This window comes from Neodiprion fabricii, chromosome 6 (assembly GCF_021155785.1).
Source record: "Neodiprion fabricii isolate iyNeoFabr1 chromosome 6, iyNeoFabr1.1, whole genome shotgun sequence".
NCBI classification, from domain to species: domain Eukaryota; kingdom Metazoa; phylum Arthropoda; class Insecta; order Hymenoptera; family Diprionidae; genus Neodiprion; species Neodiprion fabricii.
Window position 1 is genome coordinate 16,060,623 of NC_060244.1, and position 16,646 is coordinate 16,077,268.

The 16,646-nt window shown below is 31.1% G+C and overlaps 1 protein-coding gene across 5 annotated transcripts in view; it reads left to right on the forward strand.

Annotated features, from left to right (window-relative positions):
• Nucleotides 1-16,595, forward strand: part of LOC124185830 (fasciclin-2) — an 87,001-nt gene extending 70,406 nt beyond the window's left edge. For 3 of the 5 annotated variants that reach the window (XM_046576970.1, XM_046576971.1, XM_046576973.1), the window contains 4 exons: nucleotides 8,012-8,137; nucleotides 8,922-8,991; nucleotides 9,870-9,995; nucleotides 11,787-16,595. In XM_046576970.1, coding sequence (XP_046432926.1) covers nucleotides 8,012-8,137; nucleotides 8,922-8,991; nucleotides 9,870-9,995; nucleotides 11,787-11,928 — 464 coding nt within the window. In that variant the 3' untranslated portion in view covers nucleotides 11,929-16,595. Of the gene's footprint in view, nucleotides 1-714; nucleotides 809-8,011; nucleotides 8,138-8,921; nucleotides 8,992-9,869; nucleotides 9,996-11,786 lie in introns of those variants that run through there. The other 2 variants (XM_046576972.1, XM_046576974.1) reach the window with 2 other exon arrangements.
• The last annotated feature ends 51 nt before the right edge of the window (nucleotides 16,596-16,646 follow it).

The following is a 16,646-nucleotide window of genomic DNA, read 5'->3' on the forward strand; positions in this document are numbered from 1 at the left end:
GGCAATTTTTCATGCCCATCATTTCCCTGCAAAATCCTGTAAGTTTTAGGTTTTTTCATCGAGCCATTTCTAAGATCATCGCGGGAGTTTGTCGGACAGATCCTCAGACCGATAGACCGACATTCAGACCAACATAATTCCAAAAATCTGTAAATTCCAAAGCTTCGAAAACGTAAAGATTCCTTGAGATTAGAAAAAGTGATTTTAAATCTAAACCAATACTTTTCTTACATCACCAAAGGTGATGAATACTGGGAGAAAAAAAAAAAAAAAAAAAGAAACCATTTCAATCATATTGGTAGTGACGCCCCTGCTCTTAATCTGCATTCTTTTCACGTTACGTAAAGAATTTGTCTCATTTTCGTCGTTTTATCCCTTTATTCATTTTTCTACTCTCTAGATCATTTGCCAATTTCCTAGATCGTAATTAACGAAAGAAAAAATTCTCACCCAACGGTTATCTGCAGTGGCATCGCACATCGTGCAAAGTCTGATGAGTATTATTGAAAGCAAAAAAACCAGATAAAAAGAAATAAATATAACTAACAATCATAATTATGGTAAAAAGGAGTATAAGAGGGAAATCTTTTCATTTTTTTTTTTTTTGTTTTTTTTTTTTTGATTCTCATTATTCCTGTTATCATTCTTTGTGTGTTCATTTTTATATTTATTTAAAATTTTCTTATTTTAACGAGAGCCAATTTTTATCAATAGATGGTGGCAGTGCTTCTTCCGAGCAAGCGCTTATTACCCTGTGCTTCCTGGCGCCAACGTTGCTCCTAACTCTCGTGAAATAAAATACAAAGTAGAAAAAAAAAAAACAAAACGAAAGAAAGAAAAAAAAGAAACACGAAAAGAACAAAAGTGAGAAAAAAGCTAGTTCTCAGTTGTCACCGGAACACTGTTTAACAGTGTCTTCCCCACGTGTGAGCCGTAATACGACTTTTAATATTTAATTTAATTTAATTTTTTGGTAAGGGGCTGGGGGGGGGGGGGGCGGGAGGATAAAGAATCATTTACATGCTGACAGATGTCAATAGAATCGTGCGATATTCCTTGTAATCAGAAAGTAAGTTAATGAATTATCTTACAGGAAATGATTACTATTTTATCGTTGTTATTATCGTGTACATTCTTAATTTCTTTCGATTAAGGAAACGTATGATATCATATGCGCGTATCTAGTGACATCTATCCGGCCTGTTGTACCAACTGTCAGTATAAAAATGAGCTGCGGTTTTTTTGTTTTTTTTTTCCATTTACAATAAGATATAAAATTGAACCGTAGCCAGCCGACCTGACCGCGATCGATGCCTCGATCTGAATTTAAAATCAAAATGCGAAAGGATAAATCATGAACTATATACATATGCTGGGCTACATAATATATTGTAATGGTTATAATACATATATACATGTATGTATATACATAGAAGTAACGAGATTAAAATAGAGGTTGAATTAATAATTATATTACACGTTAAACGATGTTGTATAGGGCGGGAAAAGATACACATTCCGAAGTCATCATCAAAGTAATTATTAATTATTAATTAATTAACCAATTAAAATGTTAAGGATATTTATTTTTTCAATGCTCATAATGATAATTGTTCCCTTATGCATACGTATATTCGACGTACTGGATATACGTTTCTGTGCTTTACACGATGACAATTAACAATGCCAACTTTGTATTCTACAAATTAGAACGCTGTTCAATACACCGCGGGTTTCGTCGTTGGTATAAATTGAACCGTAACATACTTGTTCGATACATGTTTCAAAGTGTAATATTAAACGCCTTTTCTGTCGTGTCCATTCGCATAAGCAAAGACAAAAGTTCGCGAGAACATTTATTAATCCCTATTTGTAGAAACCTTCATCAGATAAAGTCTGTAGATCATAGAACTTGTAAATTTCTTTTTTCATACTTTCATTAACATGATGCTTAAATATATCTGAATTGAATCGATTGAAATTCATTAAATTTTACGGACAGGAAATTTAATGAACGATAACAACGAAAATTAGTCACGTATTGTAACTATTTGCCTGGACGTACCGAACCTTCAACAAAATCGATTCAAATATTGTTGTCAAAATTTGCGATCAAATTATAGTTTATATATGAAAAAAATTGTTCAGTGATAATTTAAATTAAATTTACGTTCTTAAATGGTAATTTCACTGTTTCTGAAAAACAAATTTCATTTCATATTTCCCAACAAAACAATCGATTTAACGAACTACGAATTCTCGAAATTATTATTAAATTAAACCACCCCTGATTGTTGGAATAAATATGGGATTACGAGGTCTCGTGAATTTTTTTTGTTCTCCTGCTCTGTGAATGTACACGAATATGAAAAATTACTTTGAGGGCGTTTTTATTTTTCAAGTATGACTGTGAAATGCGTGCACTGGTAACTAACTGTGAATTGTCTGTGAGTTGTACAATGGAGTTCCTCGGCGTGTTAGCAGGTGATGCGTGAATCGTTGATCACGAGGTCTCGTTCACCTGGAACCACGACGAAGAGAGGTGGAAAGGTTTCGCGTTAAATTTCAGATATACCATTCCAACTCCGGGTTAGTTACTTCTACGCGTCCGTTTCGTCCAGAGAAACGGAGAGAAAGTTACATACAAACATGTTCTATATATACAATAAATATTTTGGTACGTATTTTATCTGTTGTAACAATTACGATACGAAGAATAATAATTACTACTGCCTTATATTGCCAAATACCTCCATTGTATAAAACAAAACAAAAAAAACAAAAAAAGGAGACTTGAATTTCTCATTCGTAAACTCGAATTTTATTATACCTACTTTTTAAATTCGAATACCAATTCTCATCATATATACATATATTACATGCTTATTCTAATAACATATCTCGGATTTGATTTTGACTTCGATCTTTCGTTTCGTTTTTGGTTTATTTTTCCGTTTTTCGTTATTTATGAATATACACTATATACTAAAATTGAATGCTCATTTTACTTATATCATGTATATGATTTTCATTGTTATACGTTAGGTGTACCTTCAATGAAAATTAATACCCTTACGATGTGTGACTTTCGTACGTTGAAAAACGGAAAAAGAAAAGATACGAAAAACAGAAACTAATGAACCATTCTTGTGCAAAATCCGTTTTTATTGCATATTAGACAAAAAGCTAAAATTGGTTATTTGCATCATTTATATCCTTTTCTTCTTATTTTTTTTTTCTTTTTCATTCAGTTAACTGGAGTTATACATTCTTATCATGTTCATGTTCATGTATAATATGCATACGTACAAGGCTATCGTCTGTGCAATGTTGTTTAATGTTGGAACCAAAGATTCGGGTGTTTTTTTTTCTCGTTTTTTCTATAATTTTTTTTTTTTTTTTCCTTTTAAGCAACGTAACGGCACACCGACCGTTTCATTCTAGTTCATATGAATAAATGTTGCTCTTGTAATATACTGTGCACAAGGATAATGAAATGACGATCGTATAAAAAAAAGAATATTAAGGAAGGAAGAACGAAGGTACAGACGAAAGCCATTAATCGTTAATTAATATAGAGAGTAGTTGGGCTCGTATTATGATCATTATTATTATCTTTTTTTTTTTTCTTAGAAAATTGAATGTATGTTCATGGGGAACTTTCTAACTATATAGTTTTGCTTGACTAGATTAAAATAATTAGTATATATACACGTACCTATCCTACATATTATATATGTGTTTTATTTACTGCGCATGATCTGTGAAACGTTATGTATAATATATGTGTATATATATATACACACACGCACACACACATATATATATACACATGTATATGTATTTATACGTGGTATATATTATACAATAATTATATTATTATTTCTCACAAAACTTACACATGTTACTAGTAATCTCTTGTTTACAATCTCAATATACATTTTTTTTGTATTCCGTTTACTTTTTTTCTCCAAGCATTAAATATGTATGTATGTGTGCTGCTTATACATTGGCAATACTCCTATAATTTATCATTGTCTTTATTATAATAACATTGTACGACTATTGCGCATTCGCAATGGTATTGTTATTATAATTATTCTTGTTATTTTCATCATTATTACCGCTCCAACAGTTATTATTGTTATTATTATTATTATTATTATTCTTGTTATTATTATTGTTATTATTATTGATATTGTATCTAAGTTCACAGTAGCGTATAAACTTCCAAACACTTCGCAATCAGGACCATACGGTATCGTAAATCGATTATTACTTGCCTACACATATGTATATATATATATATATAAATATATATCATATAAACAATCATTTATTTAACATTAACCAATATTATTTCGATTCTTGATTTGTTATAATTGTGTATCTACTATTTTCTGTATTTTTTAATCTATTCTTCTGACACAATCAATGTACATCCACACCATGCGCCTGTTGTACTCGATACTCGTAAATGCATACATAGAAAGAATTTTGCACACGAAAGAACAAATTAATTAGCCATCGACTTTATGGGACAATGACGCAATTTCCATAATCTAACAACGAACATCTTATCGAAATCTAATTAGTTTCAAATATCATTTTACACAATATATATCATTTTATCGATGAAGAAAATCTTTCTTTTCCTTTCAATATTTTCTTGTAACAAATTTAAGCCGATATAAAAGAAACGTAACTTGGAGGTTAAATTTAAAAGTACATATAAAATTTGACAGAGATATTAAACTCGTGTTTTTTTAAGTTTTTTGCGCCCATTCTGCCTTACGATTATAATAAATTGCATTTTGATTTTTCCTAACGTTTCGATTTCTATCTTCTCATTCTTAAATCTCACCAAATGTCAAAACGTTGAATTGGGTAATAACAAATGACGCTACAGTACACACAGCAGGTATATTGTACTATAATACGTGGCATGCATATTATACAATTATATGCGTAACACTATATCATATTGTAATTTTCGCTCAAAGGCAATAAAATAAAAAAAAACAGCTCATCTCCGAATTCGAGAAAATTTGTGTAATACTTGGTGGAAACCATTGTATCGAATGAAACTGGCTAATGAGGGCATGTGCACAAAGTAATTAAAAATATATAATGAAAGAATAATACACTTTTTACTAAAAAGAAAATGGAATCGTTAATTGAAGCCACGACACCTGTTCCAATATTTGAAAGATCATTGACGTAGATATACAGTAGCGCTAAAAATTATTTTTACGAAAATAGCAATTGGATTAATTATAAACAAACGTAAAACATGAGAATCAATATTTGCTATCAAACAATATTCGATGCGCTACGTAATTGCAGAAAATCAACTCTTGTTCGCTGGAAAACAAAATTAAAGTAAAGAAAAGTGAGAAACATGACGGATCAAAATAACAACGAATTTCATATTGTCAGAATACTTTAGAGCGCTATGGTATGTAGAGATTGCCTACCTGCATAAACATATATTAAAATGGCAACTATACCTACACGATCAACAACTCACGGATTACGAAATTGATTTAATTTGGCATTTTAAAACCCTAGATGAAATAATTCAAACACGTTGCTGATGACAATAAGACATAAGCATACAAAAACAATTACATACATGCAACACTCATATTTATGGTAGATAAATAAAATATATACTTTTTTGTGGAATATATTGTACATATACGAAAATATATATGTATCCAGTGAAATGTCCGATCACGTCAGCTGTGAAGAAGCCAGTTCAAGTTGTTCGTTTCACCGTTATATAAACTTCATACAAGCCTGTCGGTTATATTTCATTATATTCTCTCATTATTTCTGTTTTATTAATTTTTTTTATTTCTTTAATATTTACGTTCGATACACGGTTTTAAGTCAAATATTTTCCGCTTGCGTACGAAAGGCCTATCGACTCGTCAATTGTCTTATTTCTGATCGATTTGAGATGGTTTCTTTGACGGCCGTCTCCTTTATTTTTTGCCTACCTGCTTTTTTTTCCTGTGGCGAATACACCGCGACCAGAAACTGGTAAATATCTGCACTTACGTAATAAGAATTTCAAAAAAGAAAAATTATATTTTTTTCGAATTATGCTATTCAAACAAACGATAAGATTGTTAGAATAGTCTAGTGTAGATTAACACAAAGAAAATGGGCTTTTTCGGCTTTTGGCATATCTAACAACATGATTTATCGCTTTCTTTTTTATATTACTATTATTTTTACTATGATTAATGTTATAAATATTTTTCACTGTTCATGCTACATTACACTCACATCATTCCTCTGTTTCTCAACAATACATACACACAAGTAAACGAAAAGTAAACCCTACTCTTATCTATACATTAGACTTTGGTTTGGTTCTGTTTTTGATAAAGACGGATTTTGGCACCCTTTCAGGTACTAAAAAAATAAAACGTGTTTGGTGATATTTAATTCTTCTTTATATCTTATAACATTATAATGTCACCATTAAAAAAAAAGTTGTTAGCAAATAAGTTCAAATAAAAATCTCTAAGATCTTGCACATACGTAATACGTGTCATGTACGTTTAACGAAAATTGCATTGGGTATGTATTACTCCTACCTTTACCGACCCAGCAAACTGGCCCTCTTTCTTCTTGTTTTAAATAAACAAATAAACAGAGATCGTTAGAATTTCGAAGGTGCACGCTTTTTTATAGCAGAGTTCAGCAAAGTTACTGATATCCCGCAAATCGTGAAAAAAAAAAGTTTGGTTTTTTATAACACGTTACTATTCCCACATTTCCCGCAATTCAGGGGCCAAAAAGTGCGTAGTTGAGATACTTTGCGCAATTCTGGAAAGAATAAAGAGTAAAATAAAATATAACGAATTCCGCCACGAAAGAGCGATACACCGTCAAAATTTGAACCCTTGCCGATCATTGGTTTATTTAATATAGGAGGAATAGGGGTCAGTTCGCTCGGTCGGTAAGGATAGGAGTACTACACATGCTCAATACTCATGCCTATGCACGTCGTGATATCTGTATGTCGAAACAAAAGAATATTTTTCTTTTTCTTTGTCGCAAGTCAATTTCAGATCGAAGTAAACAAAATCTATGAGTAATATGAGTAACATAACCGTATCAGCATATGCATACCAATCTCATTCATATACATTATGGTGTTTCAGAAAAAAATAATTTACGATTTTTTACCATCGCACACGCTAAAAAGTTCTCAAAAGAAAGTTTCTGTCAAAAAGTGAGCGTTTTACGTTACACGGAAGATCGCGCTCAGTTGATTTTTCACTATTGTACACTTTTTTGAATTTATGAAAGATCGCGAATCAAATTTTTTTTTTTATTACCTACACCATTTATAATATCAATTTAGATCACAAAGAAGACACCCATTTGTAATATTAAGTTTCCAGTTCATGTTTAAGAAGTTTATCTAACGACTTTTTCATTATTAATTCAATCTCATGAAATAGTTATAATTTAATATGAAATATGATTTGACAAGATCCCCGGTTCATATATTTTTGTGTTATGGATCCTGATATTTGGGTTCAATATAAATGTCAGTAAAGAAATAATAATTAAAGCGCTCAACGTGTATCTTCACAAATTCAAAAAAATGTTTAAAAAAAAGCGAAAAACCAAAACAGCACGATCTTCCACATAACGTGGAATGTTCATCTTTTGACAGAATATTTCCTTTAACCAAAACAAACCTTGTAGGGGTTGCCACGGTGGAAAATGGTAAATTATCTTTTTCTGAAACAGCCTTACATACATATATGTGTGTATATATATGTATGTAATTGCATGTGCACTTCGTTATACAAGTTATATGTGTACTATAATATGATGTTCACACCATCAAATCACCAAACATTGTTTATTTGCTTTTGCACTAACTATGTACAATGTGTATGTATTGTATATACTGCAAAGCATCAACTGTTAAGTTTAAATCATTTGACGAGTATTGACTCCACTTGTATTTCCTTTCAAGTTATCAAAGTGACGGAACACGAGGGGCCCCTCATCTCCAGTGCAGCAATTATTGGGATCGTTATTGCTGTTCTTTTTATCCTGATCATCATTATCGACGTTATCTGTTGCTGTGCGAATAAAACAGGTTAGTTTTACTTATACAACACAGTAAAATATCGAAAGGAGAAAAGATGAACAATCTCATATGTAGAAATTTAATTCAAGATTGCTCTCCTCGCTGCCACTTACTATGCTTCAATGGGGAATGAGAGACACACTTTAGCTGTAAATCTAACTATTACTGTGTTCTTATTACGAACGTAATGCACTTTCCCATTGACAAATAAATTGTCAGCGTGCATAATTATTTCCATGAATACCGTTGATTGGAAACTATTCATTTTACTTACAATAATACAACAGTTTTTGTTTTCCCCTCTTGCGTTACTATCAGTGTTATTTCAAGTTGACCTGGACTCGTATTTTCTACATGTCAAATTGTTCGATCTAACGAAATTCTGTATTGAACTAATCCTTTAGGGAAAATATTCGCTAAATTTTTTCCCCATTGCGCACTGCAACTATTGTTCAAATTAATTGATATTCATATTACGTACGTACAAGTTACATATATCTGCCACTGATGAAAACTGTGTGAGTTAATGGATATATGTGGTTAATGTTATTCAGGCATGGAGCTTCTACATCATGGTCCAGTTAAATTTCAAATATGAGTGTTGATGACAGTTACGATAACCAATTCATCCTTGTCTAAATATTATGACATTCAGCCTTACCTGTCAGAGATATATAAACTTGACTTTACTCGAATTTCATCACTCTGTTTATTTACGTTGCAGTTTAAAAATAATTATTATCATTACTGTCTGCAGTGTTACGTCTGTTATAAAAAAAACTACCCATTTCAGGAATCATATTTTACGTGTGTGAAAGGTCCCGAAGAAAACCAGTCGATGAGGACGATGCAAAACTTGGAAGGTAAGAAAGACCTTGCGAGAAAATTTTTAAAAATATTTTTACAATTCCCAAAGAAAATGAAGAAGGGGGATAGTGATTTTGTTGTTTAATTTTCTCTGTTCTATATACATTTTTATATTTTCGTGTACCATTAAATTATATACGTTATGCTTTGGCAAGTCTAGCGCTATCATATCATGTATAAGATTCATTCTTTATCGTAATGATATTCACTCTCACTTTTATGTATACATAATACTGATACATCCTAATTATCAAAGTATTCATGTTTCATTTGTAATTCATTCAACATTTACACATATATCGATACAAATATTTTGAAACTAACTGTTGTACATGTGAATATTCTGAACAGAGGCATAATAAGCATAATTCCTTCGAATCAAATAGTTTTTCCTTACGATGCTGAGTAAATTCGTCGAGTTGAGAAGATTTTGCCTATGCAAATTCAGCGTCGCAATAAGATGGAAATCTGATATGGGTAATTCACATTTGCAGACGGTGAAATTTTCTAATGTGAACTTGAATTTTTCTAAAAATATGTGTAACAAGTGAAAAATTATAGGCTTGAAGTGTGGAACTGATATTAGTCAAACGAAACTTGGTACAAATGCCATCACAGTACAGAAAAGAAGTAAATTCAAATACAACGCATTGAAACTAAAAAATCTGAGCTATGATTTTTTGTAAAACCCTCTAATTGAAGAAATGAAATTACTTCTCCAATTGAAATGTATGTTGTACTCCACGGTATCTATCATCAGTTGAAATTTGCAGTTTTATAATTCTTTTTATATTGTCTGTAAAGAAAACAAAGGAATTGCGTCAAAGGTATAAATTTTGAAGATTTTATTTTATTTTTCTCCTTTTGACCATAGTTTGTACAGTTGGCGGTTTCCCGTGCCATATTGTGACCAAAAAATGGCGAATGTCGCCGGTGTAACATCGATGTCAGATTCAGGCAGTGGAAAAAATACGATTAAATTAGTCAAACATACCGTTATGTAAGAATAAAAAATACTCAAATTAGCATGAAATTTTTCCGTTTTTTTTTTTTTGCTGATTTATTTAACTTTTTGTGATTAAATTTTTTATTTTTTTTTATTGAGTTTGCATATTTAGCATGTACCTTTACAATAAAAATTAAGTTTGGCTTAAAATCCAAGACTATCGTATGCATAGAAGAATAGAAGTGATAATCTGCTATGGTTCTTGATTTGTTGAAAATTTTTAAATTGATGAAGAAACAAATATGAACTTATAATTATGAGAATTACCTGCAGAGTAACAGTATCAGCTGATTACAATATGTATGTGCAGCAAATACATTTGAAGTTTGGATCTGGCAACCTTGATCGAAATGGGCTCAATAGTAAACAAATGGATTAATACAATACTCAGTAATGATTTCACCATTTCGTTCTCACCAAAAGCCAAACGGGTTTTCATCGCTGCAAAATTTGATCAGGCTTGATTGATCGAAACTTCGACATAATGGCAAATAATATCAGCATGCCTGTATTAATGTCTTATCGATAAATCTCGCCTAATATAAGCCGCCAACCGTGAACCACCTTCGTTTGTCTTATAACATACCAATATAATATACATGTATTTTGTTAGCCTGATAAGCCTTCTTATAATCTGCTCATTATAGCTGGACACCATCATAATTTCGCTCAAGCTTTGGCAATGCCGCATGCTTTTTTTTTTTTTTTTAATTCATTTTTGGTCTTTGGTTTCTTTTTGAACGTTGTATAAGGATTTAACCCAACAGATAAAACAGCACTGAATAAATAAATTAGCGACAAGCCTTCAGATGATACTTTCGATTACTAATATAAAAAGTATAATCACTAGATTGACTTACTTATTTAAATATGTTTGTTGCGGTGCTTTTTTGATATTTTAAAATTGGGCAGTAGATATTTTATATTGTGCGGTTGAATACAGTAAAATATTTTCACTTCTATTACAAGTCTGTTAAAATCAGATTAAAGAATAAAAAAATGTCTGCATATTGCATAGGACGCTGAATTTCGGTAGATTTTTTTATTTTTCAACTGTATGGAACTTACAATTCAAGTACAAATCCTGTTGTAAAAATATATAATGTGCAGAATTATTAATTACAAAAATACTCCCTTTTGTATGTAACTGCAACTTGCATGATTATCTCTAATAATGCTCACGAAATGATTTACAACAAATCTATATATGTCTACATTTAGAAATACTAATACTGATTGTTTTCAAAGCATATTCATGTTTGCTTCGAATAATCGCCCGTGGCTCTGTTTTAAATAACCTGCAGTTGGACAGCGCAATGACGTTGCTCATATGTTGAATTCTATCTTCATCTTTTTGTCACAATCGTTATCAAATACCGTTAGTAATCATTCTTCAAAATTTCATTAGCATGATGCACGCATTGGATGTCGCATCAGTTTGATTGTTTCGTATTCACCGTATAAAATGATTATCTGCATAGGTATATCCAGAGAGAATAGATTTGTTGCGATAACGGACATTTATTGAATTCAGTCAAATGTTATGACACAATGTTTGTTTACAACAATAAATGTTCACTTGATGTAACAGAACAGCGATAATTGGCGTTATTAAATCAAACACGGGTTATTTCAATAAAGTAAAAAGTACTTGTGACGAATCCATTATTCAACAAAATTTATTTGGTACGTTTAACAAATCTTCTCTCGGCGTACCCTGCAATTTGATACTTTGTATACTTTATCACTGTTCTTAAACTAAAATGTCTATTTCAATGGTTTCAGAGAAGAGAAAGAGCCTCTTAGGGAGGAAAAAAAGATTACACCAATCATCGATTCGGGTCTGCGACGAGAGACGTCTGTTAATTTCAATGGAAAGACATCTGTCTCAAAAACTGGCTTAGTGGGTAAAGACTCAGCTGTCTAGATATTCTTCCGGCGTACTAGATTGTGAAATATTTATTAATAATATGTTATTTTATCAACTCTCTTGGATTTTCTATTATTGTTTTCCTTTTTGACACTTCCGACACAGTTCAAATATCACCAACAAAAATATAAAATTGAATTAAGTTTAACGACAACATAATAGATGCAAAAATGAATAATTGTCATCGAATTTGAAACTGAATTTTGTCAACTGTACCCTGATCGTAAATGTTCAGCTGCACAAATCAAATACGTTAAGCATCAGCTATCAACCAAGTCGATTGATCTACTTGTATAAAATTTTTACTCGAAATGTTTGAAGCAGTTTGAATGTAGTTGAAGACTTGAATGCTGTTGAGAAAATCTCTGTAACCCTTGTAATCCTAATCAAAGTTCTGTCTATTCGAGCGTTCAGTTTTTCGACAGTGAACTATGCCTTCTTGAAGATAGAATCAGAATAGAAAATAGCAAGAGGGAGAGACGAAATAGCGAAACAAGCGAACTCGTAATACCATTTTATGTATTTGAGAAAGGGGATTTCTTTGAACAGTTGTGATTCGATATAACCTGCAAGTACCTATTTTATTCACCCTAGGAAAACATGTCGAAAACTAAAAGAGATACAGGGAAGTTTTCTTTGAAAGTTGAAAGACCTTAAAGAAAAATGATAAATCTAACATGAAGAGAATTTTGAATCTTACCACTTCTCGAGTTTCTCAAATAATTCCTGATTTAAAAATTATGAATCAGAGACAATTCAAGAGAAATAAAAAAATATAATTTCATTATAGTTTCACAGGAGAGTCTTCGAAAATCGGATTAAAAATGATTAAGTAATCTATTTTATTAGTAAAACACAATTAATTCGTAATTCTATACTACAATTTATAGTCTGTGGCACTAGATACACTAGAAAAAAATTGCCCACAATGAAAATGTATGTGCAGTAGATGTTTGAACATTTGCTTGTAACGAAACTCTTTTAAACATCATCTGGTTTCTCAATTTCATCACTGAGATTTTTTTATTTCTATCAGACTAGTAGAATGGAATTTTGAATTTATCGCCATTTATAAATAAAATTGATTGACAATAATTTCTCACCTAATTTTTGTGGACACTTGCCTCGAGTTATGTGGTGTAAAAGATGGTTGTTTTTGTATCTGCCTTCAATCCCGCCATCGCTGCTCATAGTTAAAATACTGGTTACTTATTGTAAGTTAGGAATTACTTGCAAAAATTCGATATTTGTGTAAGTGACAATATCTACAGGTAAACTCATATCAACATTAGCTTTTGCCGTTGAAGCCTTTCAAGTTCTGTGTATCTCTTCCAGTTCCAGAGATTTATTCCGCTAGGATGATTAAAATGTAAGTCCCCGTATGTTTTACTAAGATAACTTTAATTAAAGTTCGCGTGTTGAGGTAGATATACGAATAAAAATTTGAGTTAAATTTTTCGCATGAAATGAAAACAAGTATGAAATAAACTCCAAACACACGATGATGATTGAAATTGTCGTGAAAACGTTTCGCAATTTTCGTGAAGAAGGATAAAAGGGATATACTCTGTACATATACGTGTTGTATTTCCAATCAATATTTGTCAAAAATATTGTATCGAAAGTAAGACTGCTTTAGTCTCACCCTCTTAGATTGCTATTAATATGTAAGACTTACGTCCATCTCCTTTTAATCGAGCTTCATAGTGTCAGAATTGATCGAGTCTTAATCGCATATAGTATATAAAATACTTAATTGATACTCATTTAAGATAAAATAAGAAAATCAGGAACTGTCGGCCTTGTGTTTAACATTTAGGTGGTAGCTCAGAATCAAAAATATTCCTGTTTGTAATAAACTACAACCGTAAACTTTTGCAAAGACTACATTAGAATTACAGTTTATCGATAGATGCAATATAGGTTTTTTTTTTTTATTGGGCTAAAGGACAAATAAACACATGGACGGAAGTAAGGAAAGAACTAACTTGCGTGACAGTAATTTCCATAACTTGGATATCAAAGTATTAAATCGCTATGTGATTAATGTTCTTTGATAACGAATTTGCAGAAACACAGGATTATATTTTATAGGTGTATGAACAGTTTAGTACGCTGGATAATAGAAATAATCATCTGCGCTTTCGTAGATGATGGGGTGAAGTAATGATAATGCTAACAATGATAATAGAAGTATTTCTCTGAAGAATCGTACCTACAATTATTTGCATTATATATACATGATGTGTAAATCTTAACTTATGCACATATAACAATGTAAGAATACAAACCTATGCGTACATATGTAAATGCATAGTTTTCATAGTGATGAAGCAGAAGAAAACAAAATCACCATTATTCATAGATATTATATGTATATGAAGATCGTATGAAAGTTTTTTTTAATCACATTTATATTTCGAGATACAAAAATTGAAAGAAGAAAATGAATCACACAAGTTTAATTAGCATTCTTATATAATGTGTAACCTGTATTTATGTACCATAAGTGTTGTTCAAATGGAGTGACGGTTAATCAGAATGTCCACTTTCCATAATTAATTATTGCTCTAATATCATCTGTCGTTTCTTTGAAGACTGATTTCTTTAAGTAAATTAAGATATCTGTCTCATTTCCTGGAAACTGAGTAGTTTACTTGTTTATCAATCTTAATTTTTAATAAATGATTACTTTGAGCACGCTATGTAATCACGAAAAGTTACTTATTTCAAATGGCCGATAAGTACTTCTATATTATGTACAATTATACCGTAATTATGAACCAGTTGATTTTATCTACGGCCCTAAATATGTGATGTGTAAAACTTGTATAACTAATGGTTAATCGTTGTATTTAGATTTTAATTTGATATCGTACTGTATGCATCATAATTCCTCCTTTCCTTCGTTTTATTACTTTTAATATCTTATTTTCAAATCGCAACCATAATATCGTAATAACTTGAGATATATTTTTCTCAATTGTAATCGTGTATTATATATATAGGTATATATATAATACATCTCTAACATTATATAACGCGTACCGTATAACCTAAAATAATTGACGAAAAAATCTCTCTAGATGTATGTATATATATATATACAATGTATACGTATACTTATATACATATATACATCACAATTAAATATTGTATAAGCACTCTGTATAATGACATTTTCTAGACCCCCACAAGATTTATCATTAGATATTTCGCGTGACAAATGCCAAAAGGACTTGTATAAAATTATACGTCCTTTTTGCTTTGCAAAGCCAAAAGGGCGTATATCTTAAACATACGCTTTTTTGGCGTTAGTACATCAAAGAATTTTTTTTACATCTTTACGTTTTAAGCGATTCCAAGTTTAATGGCAAAAAAAAATTTTTTTTCCGTCATTTTAGCACAAAACCCTATCTAACTGCTGTAATAAGCCCTTTTGGCATTTATCAGGCGATTTATTCACGCAAAATTTTCCTACATTCATTGATTAATCCCAGGGAAATCGACCTCGAACTATGCCTTAATTTACTCGTCGGTGGTTTCTCTCGATCGGGGTGAACATATTTTGGAAAATACGAAAGAGATAAGAAAGTTGTTGACACGATTCAAAGATGCTTGTCAAGTTTTTTGATCCTATTATTTTAAGACTTCTGATCGCCAAATGACTTTTTCATCGGAAAAGGTATTTTGTATCATCCATGAACAATAAGTTTAAAGGTCAATGGGCGATTTTGGCGGGGATACCAGTTCATTGTCATTGTATCATTGTGCATTAGATTATAGTGTATTGGGAATAAGGCTTTTTTGCAAAAATACAGTTGAAATTGTGATAAGTTTTTGTAAATGCTTGATGAACGTTTTCTCCACCCTAATGGGAGAAGGACGGGAGATGAGGGGAACTACGATTATATTAAATATATAATATATCAAAATTATATATGTAATGTAACCAGCTTCGGACGGGAAAACCCAGTGGGATATATAAAGTTTAGTCTTTAAACTCGCGTGCATTATATGTATTTGCATGAAATGTCGATATTTCGGTAATGATCGAAAATTGATCACTGCCCATTATATACCTACAAGCAACTTTTCTACCAGTTCTTTATATTGTTTTCAATTTCTAGCGAATGCATATATGGTGCGCAGGTAGCTTTTTTACGTAAGGTATATGACAACAGTTTTGCCAAATACTATATAATAGAGTACTTATATATACATATATTAGCTTGTAAGTGATCGAGCATGCTGATTGACGGTATACACCCACACGGCTATGTCAAACAATAAAATACCTGCATACGATAAGAATTATAAAATAGTAATGTTAATGATAAATAAAGAACACGCCAAAATCTAGGAAATTCAAAACAAAAAGATATGCAGCTATTTTTTTTAATCTGTTACCATAAAAGTATGTACGTGCGGCTTCCCAAAAGACAAAAAAGTATTAAACACGCATCTTCCAGAAAACATCTTAGGTAAATATATATAAATACATGTATATGATTATTATATTGATTGAAACTTACACACTTGTAATATTAGAAGGTTTTGTAGATATAAGGCATATTTTTTATGTATGCTTTTTCTGTATGCGACAAAAAAAAAAAAAAAATCAAAAAAAAAACTACAAAAAATCAATAAAAATTGAACCATTTTCAAAACAGATAACCGTATTAATCGAATTTCACGTCTCTCTGTTCAGCTCT